The 17885-nt window shown below is 40.3% G+C and overlaps 1 protein-coding gene across 6 annotated transcripts in view; it reads left to right on the forward strand.

The window, feature by feature from the left end:
- The window catches only part of MPP7 (membrane palmitoylated protein 7), a 220664-nt gene that overhangs the window by 154394 nt on the left and 48385 nt on the right, over nucleotides 1-17885 (forward strand). For all 6 annotated transcript variants that reach the window (XM_029078130.2, XM_029078129.2, XM_029078131.2 and 3 more), the window contains 5 exons: nucleotides 2215-2296; nucleotides 3943-4028; nucleotides 6650-6724; nucleotides 6922-7118; nucleotides 7632-7696. In XM_029078130.2, the coding sequence (XP_028933963.1) occupies nucleotides 2215-2296; nucleotides 3943-4028; nucleotides 6650-6724; nucleotides 6922-7118; nucleotides 7632-7696 (505 nt within the window). The remainder of the gene's footprint in view (nucleotides 1-2214; nucleotides 2297-3942; nucleotides 4029-6649; nucleotides 6725-6921; nucleotides 7119-7631; nucleotides 7697-17885) is intronic.

The following is a 17885-nucleotide window of genomic DNA, read 5'->3' on the forward strand; positions in this document are numbered from 1 at the left end:
GGATCCCTTTAAAAGGGGCACATGACTAGACTAGACACTTAAGACACTTCAGCTATTTACTAATTTTGGCCAAAGTTAGACCGCTGACCTCTTTGTTGAATTTTTTCTTTTGATGGTGTTCGTTAAGCACTTACTGTGTGCCAGGTTTTGTACTAAGTGCTGATTTAACTGTTAATTCTCCTCAGCTGCATAGTTTTGCATCACATTCAAGTCTGGCCAATGAGTTCATGGGACCAAGGAATAGTTTGCCAGTTACTACTAATTATCATGGTGGTTTTGCAGTGTTGATCTAGTAAGATTCAGACAGAAAGGTATTGCACATGAGCTGTAGAACAGCTGTTAGATACAAATATGCCTTTTATCAAAAGCCAACGTTTTCCATGTATTTCCCTGTACCTGGTTTTTAATTGTAAAAATGTGTTTATTGGCAAATTCAAGAAAAATCCCACTTTCTTCCATAGTGTGACTTACACCCCACTTAAGGTGCAGTATTCCAGGCCTGTGATGCAATGTGGGATGCCTTCCCAAGCCCATGCTGGTTTTTTGGATGCCGTTTTAGGGTCCCTTTGCCAAAGAGTAACTGCTAGTATGTTGCTCTTGTGGACCAGTCTGTCTGTTAGCATGTGAACATCTAGACGGTGTGCCTTTGCCCAATAAACCAAGAATGTTAAAATCCATTTTGAGGTAATTTTCTACTCTTGTGCCAAAAAAATTAGTCTGCACCTACTACAACCACTATTGATTTAGGAAGTTACTTGATCCTAAAGGACAAAACACAAGTCTAGGAGGCCTAGACCTTAGTTTTATTCCCATTTTTTAGATAAATTGCATAACCGTCTGTGCCTTTTTCCCCTGTACATCTAGTCTATATTTTCTCATTTGTTAAAAGGGGTTGCTAGTACTTAATGCCTACCTACATCACAGGGGTGTTTAGGAGGCTTGGAAGACTCTAAGTGATGAGTTCCTCTGAAGAAAAGTGCAATACAAATACAATATTCTGATATTAATCAATGAATCAGCTATTTTAAATCAATTAATGACATTTATTGAGTGCTTACTGTGTGCAGAGCACTGTATTAAGTGCTTGGGAGAGTAGAATACAACAGAACTGGTAGGCACATTCCCTGCTCACAAGGAACTTGCAGTCTAGAAGGGGAGACAGACATAAAAGAAGATTAAAGTCAGTTCTATCAAATACATGTTCTTTTAAAATAAAAGTGTTCTTATGATTTGTTTTTGTTTTTCCCCCTCTCATTTTATCACAGTGTGGGAACGGTTCTATCTGTAGAAACCAGAATTGGCTTAAATTACACATCCAGCTCAGGCATGAGAGTGGATGCTCAAAATAACGAAGTTCCCCGCTAAATGGAGTACTTTAATTCTTACCGATTAAGTGGGTTGTAACTGGCTCATGCTTCTGGAGAGAGATGAAAGACAATCAGGTTTTATGTGTAGGACAATCGATTGGATCAGGGATCTGCAACCTATGGTTCCAGAGCTACATCTGACTCTTTTTGGAGTTAAACGCGACTCTTGAGCACGGCCTTAGACTAAGGAGGAGTTGACACCAAACGTGCTACAGTGCTAGTGTCGCTACCACATGGCACCCCGGACTTAACCCTTCTAGAAGCGGGGGCAGTTGGCACGGGGCCACTACCATGCACAGCGCCATAGCCTAAGCATTTTTAAGAGTCGTGGCAGATGGTGTGGGTCCGCTGGGCTCAGTCTGCTTTATCACTGCCGGGGGCCGAGTGGGGAGAACAAGGGGAATCAACAAAGTCAGCCTTCCTGGGGTCCTCTGCTGGGTGGGCCAGGTAACACCAACTTCCAGTTGGTTACATCTGGACCCCCACCTAAGGAGCCTCTTGTCAATGTCCCCTGCCCTCTCTGGTTTTTCCTGCCCCACTGGCAGCTCTTGCTGTGAAGTAGCCGTGAATTGCTCCATGGGCAGCAAGATGTAATGATGCCACGGTTCACACGGCAGGGGACCGTACATTGTAAGGTTTTTTGCACAGCAACTGATCTCAGCTTTCCTAAGTCTGATTATTCTTGCTAACCCCTGGACTAGGTGATTGTCCTAATGATAAGTAGTGCATTTTTAGTTCTGATCTGATGAAAATGTGTTTTTTGCATTTCCATTTGCTATTTCAGTGTTCTCCAGCTAACTGGACTTAAATCTTGCCAAATTTCTCTAAATCCCTTTTTATTTTGAAGGGGGCAACGATTAAAAGGGATGAACATACTGGAGCAGTTGTTGTGGCCAGGATCATGAGAGGAGGAGCGGCGGACAGAAGTGGTAAGCATTCAAATACTGAAAACAAAAAAAGGGAACACTCCGCGCTCTTGAAACACAGGACCTCATTCTTGAAGAACCCCGAGTCAAGGAAAATTCATGCTGAAGGACCCTGTGTGTTATGCCATGTACATATGCACAACCATTTCTTCTGACACCATAGCCAGGCACATGCATGTTGTCTTAATTCAACACAACTCGTGTTGAAAACATATGGTGAAATCACATGATCAGAACTGAGTGTATTTTCTATTCAGAATTTGAAAACTTAGTCAAATGGAAAGTGGTTTACCAGCCAACTATTCCAAAATCAATACTATGACAGTCTCCTTTGTTGACTGAAATGTGGAAATGCTTTAGTGGTGAATTTATGCCAGATCATATCAGTATCATATCAATATTCTTAAAGGGCATATGAATCAGTGATAGGAGCAAAGAGCCTCAGAGTGCTTAGAGGTTCTGAATTACCCATGCACCCTAAGTGTGCTATAATAGACTTTTCATTCAGTATCTGCTATTTATTTCTTGATGTAAAATTGGTTCCAGGTGAACACTGCCGTTCAGTACTTTTCAGTAATTCTGTTTTGGGTGTTAACAGTAAAATTCTGAAAAGTGTATACAAAAATATCTCTCAGACCTATTTTGTATGGGAGACTACCTGGTACTAGAAACTCCTAGACATCAGAGGCCCTTAGAATCATTGATCAAACAAACTTCTAGGGAAGCAGCATGGCACAGTGGATAGAGCAAGAGCCTGGGAGTCAGAAGATCATGGGTTCTAATCCTGGCTCCACACTTGCCTGCTGTGTGCCTTGGGCAAGTCACTTCACTTCTCTGCACCTCAGTTACCTCATCTGTAAAATGGAGATTCAAACCGTGAACCCCATGTGGGACCGGAACTATGTACAACCAATTGACTTGTATCCACCCCAGCAAGTAGCACAGTGCCTGGTACATAGTGAGCTTAACAAATACCATAATTATTACTATTAATTATTGTCATCTGCAATGTTATAAGCCAATCATGGCAACACAATTAATAATTTCATCTTTAGCCATAGGGGATGGAGTGTGTGTGTTAGGGCGAGCATGATGGAACTGTAATTCATTTCCTGCCACTCTACTGATACTCCTGCCTACAGTTAAAAGCCTGAATTGTTTTTGTCCTTCACTGCAGTAGAACTAAAGCTTTCAGATTTAATTTGATATTGGGAGTGCTCTAGTGTGTTGCTTCATTTTTTTCTCTTGGAATAAAATGTAACCTTTAAAATCCTACTTTAGAGATTGATTGATTTTTATTAATAGGTTTTCCATTTCCATCTGAATACCAGTCAAAAACAGAAAAAATATTTTTGGAAAGGAAAAAACAAAGTTCTGACACTAATTGGGAAAAGGATGAAGAAAAACTTTAGTTAGATTTAGCTTGCAAAGGTGTAAGTGGTCTTCTTCAGCATAGGCTCTGTTCTTGTTCCTGCCTCTCTTGAATGATTTTCTGGATGAATGGGATTGAGTTCTGTGATTGTTATAGATTAAGGTGCTCCCTAACATAAAATGGTAGTTGGGGTCTTAGATGGATTTACTTTAGTTAGAGAAACATATGCAAGATACACAGTCTGTTTCCTGAATTGAATGACTTCATTTGTGTACAGGACTAATTCATGTTGGTGATGAACTCAGAGAAGTAAATGGAATTCCAGTGGAAGATAAGAAACCTGAGGAAATAATACAGATTTTGGTAAGCAGGAAATGGATTGGATTTTAAAATAAGTTGTGTTTAATTGGAGTGTGATGACTTGTGTTTGTATTGAAGGCAAAAATCTCTCAGAACTTTCATTTGCTCCAAGACTGAAAACTCCCTACAACCATATGTTTGTAGAGGCCTCATATTTTAAGGGGTCCTGATCAACTTAACAAGGAGCAATCAGTATTAGGCACAAGGTGAAAATATGAAGTTGAAAATTTATTTCTCAGCTGAGAACCTGGGCAGTCTATTTATATATACAAACATAGGTGCATGTTAATTTAAGTACCAAGCCAATTCTCTTCAAACAAAAACTGTTGATGATAATGATGCACCCATCTTTCAGAATAATGCAGTCCACTGTTCTGGAGAACCAGAGGTCTGGGAGGCAACCAGGTGTTCTGAAGGAGTGGGGTTATTTGGGGGGGTGGCACAGAGGTTCATCAAATCAAAAGTAAACTGTAAATGGGATCAGAGAAATCCAAATAATCTGCACCCATTCCCCAAACAACCTCTGCTGCTATTTGCGTGGCCACTGAGGGTACTGGTAGGGATGTCAGGAGAAACGTTGGGGAGAGTGCTGGGGCTTCCTGGCCTAGCAGGGTAGTTCCCTGGAACCCCTATGGCACTGTTTGTGATTTACCTGTGGCCCCAGATATTGTGACAACCATGCCACTGGCCCAACCAACCTCAATATCATCATCACTAATCAATCAGTGATGTTTACTGCTTCCAGTGTGCAGTATGTTGTACTAAGCACTTGGGAGAGTTCAGCTCATCATAGTTGGTAGACATAGTTCTTGCCCTCAGGGCTTTTGTGTGTGCCACATCTATGCAGGACCTAGGTGCAAAGAGAAGCACTAGAGTTGCCTGGGGCTAGTTTTTGAAGGACTGCTCTGTGCTGCAACTTGGAAGTAAACCAGGAATAGTGAGGCCAGAGCTCTGGGGACCCCCATCAGCTCCCTGGGCACATCACACTCTTTCCCCATCTCTGAGCTAGCTCTCTGGACAGAAGGGGCATCTCAAGGAGCCTGGTAAACTTCTTCCAGGAATTGTTACACAGACCAGGTTGTTGGCCTGGAGTCCCCAGGTCATGGTACTGGTATGTGTTTCTCTTAACCATGGCTGAGAGAATTTGGTGATAGTGGAAGATGACCTTTTCAGGTTCCTCCCAGATGAAGTTCAAGAACATCTTCCTTCTCTCATTAGTTTATCCCAATCCAAATGTGTGGAAGTACATGGTAAGCTATGCAGTTTCCCCTTCCAAAATTGGCTAATAAGCTTCCAAACCACAGTTTATGTCAAGTTAAATATTTCACAGGAGATTCCTTCATGTTTCATATTATTTTGGCAACATTTTGTTGATTAGTTAAGCAAATTTGACTCAAGTTTCTGCAATACAGATAAAAGGCAGTGATAATGGGTTATTGTTCATTGTAGATGCACTAAAATTTCTCAATTTTTTTTATCCTCAAAATATGGAACCCTGTATAATCCAAGACTATTTCAAGAACTGTTAGTCATTTTTACAATATCAACATTTTATAATGTCATTTCACTTCATTCTTTGCAGCTAGTTTTGTGATTCGGAATACTCATGAAAATAGCTGGAGAAGTGGCATGGCCTAGTGGAAAGAGCACGGGCCTGGGAGTCAGAGGACCTGGGTTCTAATCCCTGCTCCACCACATCTGCTCTGTGACCTCGAGCAAGTCATTTAACTTCTCTCTGCCTCGGTTATGTCATCTGTAAAATGGGGATTACAGCTCTGAGCCCCATATGGGATTTAGGCCATGCCCAATTTGATCTTGTATCTATTGTGTAGTTCCTGGCACATAGTGTTTAACACATACCACAAAAAAGTACTGAAGAGTAGATTAGCTTTATTCCTTTTAAAATTTGAGTACTCTGGGCCCACGGAGAAGATATTTTGTGCCAACATCCCCTGGTTATTGTCTGAGCCAGGATTAGAAACCATAACTCTCAAATACACCTTTGATTTAGCCCTTAGAGCCATGCAGTCTTTTGACAGAGAAGTATTAATATTTCCCAGAGCAGAGAAGCTACTGTAATTTGTTGCCGTATAACTAGAAGCCATTATTATTATTTTTATCATTATCATTGTTGCATCACCAGGTATCTGTCAATGAGAACTTGGTTGCTGCTGCTCACTTGGGATGCACTTAGACCTAATTCAATGAGTTGGTGCTATGCTTCCAAAGAGTTTGTCTGCTCTGTTTTGGAGTGCAGACGTGCCATTTGATTAATGCTCCTCCAGTAGTTGCTATCACTGAAGCGTTGGGAATATATTGTGGTTTATAAGTGTTTTGAGGATTAAAGGTAGCCAGACATTCATACTAACTCACACATAGACACTTTAAATGGAGCACAGGAGACAGGAGCGGGTGAAGTGGTTAATGGTTTTTAACTTTTTGAAAACTTTTTAGTGCTTTCTCAAATTACAAGAGCCTCTTCAAAAATGGTTTCCTCATTATAGTCTCACCAAGACAAAAAGCCCTAAACTTGTTAAGTGATAGTTGCATTAGTCTGCTGTCTCTTTTTGTTCATTCTTTCTTTTTTCACATCTTTTTTTCCCCCCCTTTCATCTGTACACCAGGCTCAGTCTCAGGGAGCAATTACATTTAAAATTATACCCAGCATCAAAGAAGAAACACCATCTAAAGAAGGCAAGGTAATCACTGCTTGAAGCTATATTTGGACTGGCTATAATATATTCCATACAGTATGCAACTATTTTTCACAGTAAATGTTTTATTACCAATTCAGATTTAACCAGTTTATTCCTGTTTGATAAAATCGGTACTCTGTCACCTGGGCAATGTATTATTTTATTTATTGATCTTAAATGAGTCTCCCTTTTCCTTCCAGATGTTTATCAAAGCCTTATTTGACTATGATCCTAATGAGGATAAAGCAATTCCTTGTAAAGAAGCAGGGCTGTCTTTCAGAAAGGGAGATATCCTACAGATTATGAGCCAGGATGATGCAACGTGGTGGCAAGCCAAGCATGAAGGGGATGCCAATCCCAGAGCAGGCTTGATCCCTTCAAAGCATTTCCAGGAAAGGTGAGCTACTGTAGATCGCAGCTTGGTTGCTTTTGCTAAATCTGTATTATTCTCTGCAAAATCTGATCTGTGCTAGCGGTGATAACCTTGAACTTCCAAACATTATCATGATGTGCTCTGAAACTTTTCCTTGAATCTTAAAGACTCATCTTGGAAGCTTGTGCCCCAGGTGTTTGGATTTCCTTTCTTGTCTAAATATGAATCATGACCTAAGATGATAGGAACTGATTCATTTTGGAAGAAGGAAACATGGAAAATGGCACATTAATACCTTGAATCTATGTTGATATACTGTGCAGGAACCAGAGCTGCAGTAATCTGGCTAACTTTCAAAAATCCAATGCCGTAGGATTTATTTCTCAAGTGTGAATAGATTGAATCGTGTTGTTTCATTCTTTCTAACTTTGAGGATATTTAAGAAAATTCTTGGTGTCCTGCATTATGTGTTTATTGGCCCCAGGCTTAGAGTGAAAACTAATGTGTGTTGTCTGTATTTTTCCTTCCTCTTTTCAGGAGATTTGCACTAAGGCGACCAGAAGTACTAGTTCAGCCACTGAAAGTTTCCCACAGGAAATCATGTAAGTTGAACTGGAACACAAGGATCTTAGATTATACTGTTCTATCTTGCATTAAAGCAGGTGTGGTAGACCGAGCAAAAGGATGTATTTCTTGAAATTATTTCTTGTGGCTCAAAGCAAATGTGAAGTGAACACTTGATCCTCTGTGTGCTAGCCCAAGGTTGAAGAAGATTTTAGGGGATTGATTTCATGAGACTTTTAGAGTTACTTTCAGTGGTGAAATTAATTTTGAAGCACATTAGAAACTACATATTTTAGATTAAAATCCTGAATTTTGTTAAGCAGTGTCTAAATTACTATGCTACTTGTAATGTTTTGACAGTTAATGTGAGTATAATAATTTGCTAGGGGGAAAAACACCAAAGTCCTGTGTTTTTTGAAAAGTAGTTGCGCTTTTGAAGGTGAAAGGAGCACCCAGATGGAAATAAATATATTCTTCGACGTAGAATTTTACACCAACATCTGTTTTAAGTATTATTGCATTTTTCACAAGCCCTGTTATTTCTTTCAGTTGTAGAGCCTCATAACTATGTGAGCACATATGAGAGATAGCCAGACTACAGTAGGGTGTAAATCTCAAAATCAAGTGTGTGATTTAAAATTAAATGCGTAGATTCAAACACCTACTGTTCTTGCTATTCTAAATATGAGAAATGGTAAAAGCATTTGGTATGCCATGCTACAGGCTTTATGATATCAGAAACTTTAGTGAGGTTGAATTCGACTTTACATTTTTTAGAATACAAGCCCAGAAGTGTCAGTGACATTAGGAAACCATGAATTAGGGATTTTAGAGGTTACGTGTCTTCTGAAGTAGTGTCACAGCCAATAGTGACATTTGAGTATCTCTAATATTTTCATGTTGGGTACTGAAGCTACTTATTTTTGCCATTAACATTACCATCTCTGAAATTGCTTTTCTCCACATTTGAACACAATGCTATTCACCTTCAGCCTGTTGGAACCCTACATTTTGGTGTGGTATTATTCTGGGTCAAATCTTGTGGATTGAAAAGGTCCTAGAGAGGTCATGTTGTACAACATGAAATTCTTATGTGTGCCCAGGGCTTTTAGCTTCTGAGTAACCTTAAAAGTAGCCTAAGGTGTATAGAACAATTCTTTATTTGCTTCTTTTCAATCTGCTTTAGACTTGGGTCTCCCATCAAAAACATGATTTGTTAAAGCTCTTGGTATCTAGAAATTGAGACGCAGTATAGCCTAGTGGATAGAACCCAAGCCTGGGAGTCAGAGGACCTAAATTCTAATCCTTGCTGTACCACGTACCTGCTTTGTGACCTTGGGCAAGTCATTTAATTTCTCTGTGCCTCACTTATGTCATCTGTAAAATGGGGAACAAGACTGTTAGTCCCTTGTGGGACATGGACTGTTTCTAAGCTGATTGCCATGTATCTACCCCAGTGCTTAGTAAAGTGCCTGGCACCTAGTAAGCACTTAAATTCCATTAAAAATTTAGCAGGGATTAGTAATTATTTGTTTTAAATTGGGGGAATGCACATATTTTGATAATGCTAATTTGTTTATACAGAATTAGGCAGAGTGAATAATAATTAGTCCTTCAGTAGAGTTAGTTCTTTTCTGGTACATGGAGGTTAGCATTATGGGTAGGAGTTTCGGGAAGAAAGGGGCGAATGGTGATCAGGATCTTTTAAATGTGCATTCATTCATTTCATTCACTTAGCCTTTCTAAGCTGTTACGCTATGTATTGCAAGCTCTTGGTCTGTTGAATAAATTAGTCCTTACTGATTTTCACTTTTGGGTTTTTTTTAAGTGAACACACTTGCCACTCTGATCCAGATTGTATGTATTCATGCTTAACCACCTGAAGTCTAGATAATTCAGTTCTTCTAGCTATATCCTTTGAAGGCTTCCCAGAAGATTCAGTTGTTGTAGAAGGCAGGGAATCACTTCTTAAATGTTCCTCTTCTAGGGTTTCTCAGCTGAGTCTGGGTGCAATTCAGAGGATTGATCATTGTATTTAAAAACCTTTGAGGCTGGAAGATGATGCCTTGCAAGAAGACTTTCCTGAGTTAGAGGCCTCGAGATACTCCTAGTATTCTTTCCATAGCTTGAACTTTGAGAATGTGCCTCTTTTTATAAGTAGCTGATTGTATCCTACCCAAGAAATAATGTCATAGGGCAAAAATGGAAAGGGAACATAATTCCTATTTTGCATTGAGGGCACTGATATTAAATGAAAAATCAGTTTTGTGGAATACAGGCAGTCTTGATTAGCAAATAGTTTTATAGAGATGTGTATTAACCAAAAATTGATGCTCAAGGATACCACCCCCCCCGCGCCCCAAATACCCGAGAGATGTAGCACTTGACCCTGCAAATATTTGCAGATTGACACGTGAGTCCATTTGGGCCAAATTGAGACATTTTTGTCTTTAGTTGAAGAAAAGCAGCGTGGCCTAGTGGAAAGAACAGGGGCCTAGGGGTCAGAAGACCTATTTTCTCTGCCATGTATCTCCTGTGTGATCTTGGACAAGTCACTTAGCTAATTTGTGCCTCAGTTTCTTCATCTGTAAACTGGGGATTCAATCCTACTCCTTCCTACTTAGTCTGTGAGCCTCGTGTGGGACAGGGACTGAGACCAACTTGACTACTTGTATCTATCCTAGCACTTAGAACAGTGCTTAGTACATAGTAAGCGCTTAACAAATTACTATTATTATTATTTCATCCAGTGTCTCCAGTTCTACTCTTAAGGGATACCTGGGGAATCTGTCACTGTCCATTAGAGCCTGATGTAACCTTTCTTCTCCATTAGAGGTGGTTAAGCATTAACACATACATGACACAATTAAATATGTGTTCGCTGCAACTCTGTTATAACCAATAGTATTTATTGAGCATGGGAAACAGACAATTTTATACCCATCATGGGTAGCTTTGTTCTTAGAAAATACTGGAGCCACAGGCTTGGGAGTCAGAGGTCATGGGTGCCCATCCCGGCTCCAGCCACTTATCAGCTATGTGACTTAGGGCAAATCGCTTAACTTCTCTGTGCCTCAGTTACCGCACCTGTAAAATGGGGATTAAGATTGTGAGCCCCATGTGGGACAACCTGATTACCTTGTATCTACCTCAGTGCTTAGAACAGTGCTTGGCCCATAGTAAGCACTTAACAAATACCATCATTATTTTCCCTGTGTCATATGAATCCTTGAGCCAGTGGAAATATGGGGTGTAGACTGCTGTCATTTGAGAGGTGGAGGCAGGATTTGCCAATGAAAAATCATATTTCCCATTAACTGAGTAATTGAGAAGACTTGGTTTGTAAACTAAGGTCCACCTGGACACCCTAGAGGACACTTGAGGAACAGATGTGCAGTCCAGCCTGAAAGGTGGTCCCTTGGAGCCCTGTTATCCAATTGAGAAATGGGCTTATCTTGTGAGCTGAGGGCATTGTTTACCCAGATTCCCCTGTAACAGAGACCTACATTATTCCCATTCCCCAGAAGCCTATGTTATACTCAGGATTTGTAGCTGTAAGTCGGGGTTAATGTGAGACTAATATTCCATCCTTTTGAATCACTGAATCTATGGGCAATATATCTAGCCGACCTTTGAGTTTCCAAACTGTATCCCCAAGGGCCGTACAGTATGGGCAACTTTTGCTAGCCAGCCCATCCACCTTCTAGAAAATGGAAAAGGAGCAACAGTGAGCCGAGATGTCAATTCCCCTTCCGATTCTCTGCCAACAGACCGTGACTTCCAAGCCAGGCTCGGCATTCTGGGGGTTCCTCTCTTTCCCACCAGAGTCTGAGCCAAGCCAGAGGCTCATGTCCCTGGAAGCCAGAGGGAATGAGCTGGTCATCTACTTCACTCCTGGCCAGGCCAGATAGTCTTGGAATCAGGTGAGTGCTAGCGTTCCCAAGCTTCTGAGACCCACTTGTAAAGCTTGTGGCCTTGTCATGCCCTGCTGCCTCTCCCACTGTAGTCCAAGTAGCAACAGCTCTTGCTGAGCTGGGCTATCCTGGGACAGTGCTGTAGCATTACCAGCACTTAGCTAGAGACGGTAGCCACAACACTGGGAGAGAAGCGGCATGGCTTCGTGGATTGAGCACGGGCCTGGGAGTCAGAAGGACATGGATTCTAGTCCCAGCTCTTCCACTTGTCTGCTGTGTGACCTTGGGCAAGTCGTTTCATTTCTGCCGATGGGCCTTCAAGATGACTAGCTCCGTGGAATGCTTTTTAGCAAAAGAGGCATCTCTTCATATTAACCTAAGAGCAATTCAGGTGAATTGTGCTTAGCCATTTATGTAGGTATCATTTTACTTTGCTGGACTATCAGATCCCTTTTAGATGATGGAAATCTGATTCAATAATTCAGGCTAGGCAATTATGAGAGTGCTGGAGTTTTCCGAAAAACTCAACTACAGAGCTAGATGGGTTGTAATTCTATTCTTATTTTATACTGTTCAGTGTGGCAAAGATGTTGGTTGTCATTAACTCCTGCACATGCATCATGGAGCTCTTGGTCAATTAACATCCATCCTATTGCTCCCCTGGAGGGTTCTACGGATGGCCAGCCTGGTAGAGCTTCATGGAGCATTAGAAAATGGATGGGAAGAGACCAGCAGTCTTCCCCAAGTTAGGTTTTTCATCTCTAGTCCTGCTTATTCTCTCTGCCCTTCCCCAAGATCCCTAGTGTACACCTCCCTGGACATCACCCTCCTCGGCTTCCTCCATTCTCCTATAGCTGCCATCCTCTCATTTGAGGCAGCCCTTTCTCTAATGATTTTGAATATTATTTCTTGTGAGCTCAAGTAGCTCCTTTTAAGGGTGCACAGTGAGAGAATGTTATCAGAGATTGTTGTGCATATGTTTGTGGATTTCCAACAAAATGAATTCTTAGTAATTCCTGTTGAGCTGTTTGTTGAGTTATTTCCATATGTAATTCAACTTGTTAGGAGGGGGCTAAGGATAATCCTTTTGATATTGTCTTGTTCTTGGATTAAAACAAGCAGATCTTCTTAAGCCCCTAAAATGATTGTATAGTATGATCGGTAAGCTGGGTGTATTGTTTCAAGTGTATCAATTTTTTCAAGCCTTGGGGTTCAGTGTAGGGCAAAAGCAAGTTTTTGTGAAAGAGAGAGATCCTGTATGATCTGTATTATTGGTCTACAACTCCCAAAATGCCTATCTTGAACCCAAGAAATAGCGTACTCAACCAATAAGTGACTCAGTGTATATGAACCCTAGAAGCCAAAATGTGACAGTAGCTGTTTAAGCCTTTGTTTGGTATTTACAATACTAAAAGCATGGGTCTATGATTCAAAGGACCTGGGTTCTAATCCCAATGCTGCCACTTGTGTGCTGTATGACCTTGGGGAAGTCATTTAACTTCTCTGTGCCTCAGTTCCCTCATCTGCAAAACGGGAATTCAATACCTGTTCTCTCTCTTACTTAGACTGTGAGGCCAATATGGGACCTGATTGTCTTGTATCTTCCCCAGCACTTAGTACAGTGCTTGACACATAGTAAGCACTTAAATACCAAATTATTATTATTATTATTTTGATCAAGCATGAACTGTCAAAAAAGGATAATGGACAATGCACAAATTGTACCTCAGATATTAATTTTTCAGTTTACAGATAAATTCTCCAAAGGGGCAAATGCTTAACAAAACCTTACCATACCCAGTGTTGTAGAAAATACTTTATAGGCCAGTTAGTTTATTATGTAAATAACATAATATAAGTGTTCTGTAAAAAGCACATTGCATATCTCAACTTGTGTATCAGATTCCTTCTTTCCTTCTAAGTTCCTTAGAAAACTTAGCATCTCAGAATCCTTATGTTGCTGTAATGTAAAATATACTCTGAAAAATTGTGTCTAAAGCTAAGTCATTTTACAGTCTACTTGTGTATAAAGTAACATGGCATCACCAGTTCTTTTGAAAGAAACATAAATTCATTTAATTATTCCACAAATATTCTAAATATTATTTGATGTCTGTACCCAAATATATTGAACTCTAAATATGCCAGATAAGACTTAGCTTACCTGTGTGTACACACTAATTTTGCTTTAATAGTGTATCTGTTGTATTTAAATCCTGATGTGTGGTCCCAAGAAAGAGCAATTCCTTTTTTATTTGGTAATTTTTGCACTAGAAGATGTTTTCAACTGTGGCTTTATTTAAAACCCATAACATAAATTTGCTAAAGAGGAAAGTATCAAAATGTAGAACCCTGAAAAGACATTTCTAAACATTTCAACTTAAAAACCATTCACTAGGTATTTTCTCTTCTAAATGTGGACTCTGGTAGAATTATTGTGGCAAAAGCATCATTATAGTGACTTTTGAAGGATTAAAAAGTAAAACGCAAAATATCTTATTTTAGGTTTTGATTTAACCATATGTGATAGGCACCACATGGGCAAGAGGAAATATTTAACTGCAGCCAAATGGTATTCATTCAAACAAGATGTAACCCAGTTTATCCAAAGACGAGTGTCTTGTGGATTGAAAACCACATTCTGCCAACAAAAGAATTTAAACAGAGTCAAAGAATGAATGTATTGTGCATGGTACCAGTTTTTTTTGAAGGCCAAGCATTTAAGAATAATATAAACCAGGACTTTACAGCTTGTCGTAATAAGGCTTTTCAAGTTCAGTAAGCTCCCTGCCGCCGGCATCTCAGCTTAGATGCAGTAATATACTTCACACATCAAGTTAATTGAAAAACAAATAGATCTTTCATTCTCTCTTATGAAGTTTGTGTACTATGCTGCAAGTGTATATCGGGGTGGTATATATGTAAAGATGCAATGTTTCTAGGTTTTAGGTGTCTCAGAGTTGTAACCAACGTCAGAGCATTTGTAAATATATTGGGTGGAAGTATGTAGAAGGTTTTAAAAATTCATCTCCATGTGCTATTTTCAACAGATGACAGTAAGAGCATGACCAATGCAAGCCTCAATCAATGTTTGTGCCATCTGAAATTACACACTTGCTTTCAGCTCCCTCTCCCTCCCCCTCAAAATTCAAAAACCAAAACACCTCTTGGGGAAGCAATCAGTTCAGTACCCGACAATACCAGATGTGTTCTGCTTACAGCAAATACCCCATGTCTGGAGGAATGGAATGCAAGAGCTACCTATCTTATTTGAATCTGGAAAGAAGTAGCCCTACTGTGAGCCCCCTGGCCAAATGACCTCAACTAAATTCTGGTTCACAGCAGCCTTTCCAATTCTTACAATGCCTACAGATTTTAGAAGACAAGCTACAACCTGGCATCCAGATGTCAGAGTAGGACTATCAGTCTCTCTAACCTTATTGAAAGCTCCTTGGCAAGTGAGTACAGTCACCCTCTATTATAATGCCCTTCATGTAGGGTTGACTTTGAGATAATGCTACGGTTTACCTTGGATGAATCACTTCTCCTTTCCTCCCTTTGGAATGTTTGGCCTGCCTTGAGAGTGATTTCACTTTTGCATTAGATAATGACATCTATGTAGCAAAGACAAGAGTCAGTTTTGTTTGCACAAGTTGCCCGTCAGTTGAATTAGATGTAGAAGGTGAAACTTTGAAAATCAAATGCAGTATTGTATATATGGGTGTGCCTTCAAAAATGAATTCAGAAATCTTCCATTATCAGTACGTAGTTACACTACTCTTTGATCATGTAATTATATTTATTGTGTATTTATCACTTGACAAAAGATTCGTATCATTTTAGTCACAATTAAGAGTGCATTAGTGCCCATTACAATATTTCTTATGGGAAACTATACTTTAACACTGAGAGTTAGTCAAGAGCAAGAACAGTAGTACAAGTCTGAGTGCCCTAGGTCTGTCTTATTTTACAGTCTCATTCTAATAGGTCTGTGACCAGCATGTTAAACAGTGTTCAGAGTAGCCAGGAGTCAGCAAGTCACCGGCAGTATTGAGAAACAGTGCCTGAGAGAGAGGAAGGTGGATGCTGTTCTCATCCATCTGGAACCAAATGAATTAGTCCATCACAGGGAAAAAGGGTCTGGTCGTAGTGGATAAGAATTGGGGCCAATAAATAATATCTTTTCGGGCATAAAACCATATGAAAAATTTTGAGTTGGAGCTCTATTATCACACATTATCTCATCTCCACACTGGACTTAAAAAAAGTAACATTGGAATGATCACTGTTGCCTCATACTTTGGCACGTGAGGAGCAGTAGCAATCAGATTGGGTACAGGGTGCCCGAAGTATTATAGTCTTTTGCTCCCAATCTGTGCTATATACCCAAAGAGAATAGGGAGGAAAACAGGAACAGGCTCCCTGTAAGTGTGGCAGCGTGGGTCATGCAGAACACAGGTTTCCGTGCCCTAGTTGGGTACAAAAGTGCCAGGACTCCACAGAGACAACTGTGCTTGTGTGGCCTTGCCTCTGAATCTGAAATGAGTCTGGAGCTTAGCTGAGGTTTCAGGCTAGGAATGGGTTCCATATGGTCGGGTTATAGCTTGGTTCCTTGAGTACAGGTCTCAGAAGGGGGATTTGTCATGAACTATTGTTCATTTTTCTTAAACTTCCTTCCCCACACATCTCCCCTTTTCCCTCAGAACCCAGTGGCTTCTCATCACCACATCAAGCAGCAACTTCTGACCATTGGCTTTAAGGCTCTCCCTCTCTCCCTCCTATTTAAATATTAAAAATTAGTACATATCTACTCGTCCCCCTGTTTGTAAATGATCTCACAATTGGTCTCTCCCACTGGACTATAAGCTTCTTGAGGGCAGGGAGTGCTGCACTCTGTTTAGTATAGTGCTCTGGCCACAGGTGCTAAATATTCAGTGATTGATTGATTTGGGATCCAATTTGTCTTTGGTTAGTGGGGATAGTGAAATCTAAGGTTGAATAACAACTATTGACAGGCTCAGCAAAGCATTAGCGAGAAGACAGGAACAGTGTGCCCAAGATAAACAAGCATCCTAAGTAGTACATTTGAACTTATACTAAAACCACCTGCAGCTGCAACTTTGAAGGTAGAAAATAAAGATAGCACATGAGAAAGTGATAATCTGTTTAGTAAAATTATGGATGGCAGTAAATCCAAAATGGCTTCAGAAAAAGTGATGTTGCTGCTACAGTGAACATTGAGCGTGGCTTTTTGATGGTTGAAGGTCTTTAGTTTTAAACCTTGTCCAGTGTGTTCTGCAGAGGTTTTGAGGTATTAGAGAAGCGGCGTGGCCTAGTGGATAGAGTACAGGCCTGAGAGTCAAAAGAACCTGGGTTCTAATTCCGCCTCTGTCACTTGTCTGCCGTATGACCTTGAGCAAGTCATTTCACTTATCACCATCTCAGTTACCTCATCTGTAAAAGAGGGATTAAGACTGTGAGCCCCATGTGGGACATGGACTGTGTCCAACCTGATTAGCTTACTTCTATCCCAGTGCTTAGTGCAATGCCTGGCACATAGTAAACACTTAAGAAATAACTTTAAAAAAATTCATAGCAAACATCCTGAGGAAAGATAACTCCTTCCATGTTTGCAGTGATTTAGTCGAAAAAATTAGTTTTGGTAGTAACAGCACACTCTTTACCAGAACTGTAATAGAGGACTTTACTATTAGGTAACGTGGTTAGGCCATTAAAAAAATAATAATTGGGCCATTATTAGAGCTATTGGGTGTCTTCAAATCTACGTAATCACACAGGAAACATGTTTCTTAGGTGGGTGATGACCAGTTACTCTCTGAAATAGACAAAAGTAAGAATGTCTTGACTATAGGGTTGATAAAATTGTGTTCGACTTGATTTGTGTCTACCACGGTGCTTAGTACAGTGCTTGACCCATAGGTAAGCACTTACCAAATACCATTGTTCGCACACTTCTTGGTCCTTTGGGGAGACTTCTGTGCTTCTGGAGCAGCATGGACTGTACATTCCTCATAAAACCACCCTAAGACAGAACCCCACACAAAGGGAGCCCCAACCCTGCAATCAATCTCATCTCCAGCCACATGCCAGAAAAAAAAAATTAGAGGTAAAATTGGTGGAAATTTTGATGAAGTGCAACTGGTGAAACTCATTTCAAAATTACGTGGAGAAACATAATTTAAACTGCAGCAGCAAACTACCACTTTTCCCTTGATTGAGGGAGTGCATCCACAGTCAATTTTTCCCCCACACAAAGTAGCTGAATCTGTCTTAACTTAGCATTGGCTTAGAG

This window comes from Ornithorhynchus anatinus, chromosome 13 (genome assembly GCF_004115215.2).
Source record: "Ornithorhynchus anatinus isolate Pmale09 chromosome 13, mOrnAna1.pri.v4, whole genome shotgun sequence".
Taxonomy (NCBI): domain Eukaryota; kingdom Metazoa; phylum Chordata; class Mammalia; order Monotremata; family Ornithorhynchidae; genus Ornithorhynchus; species Ornithorhynchus anatinus.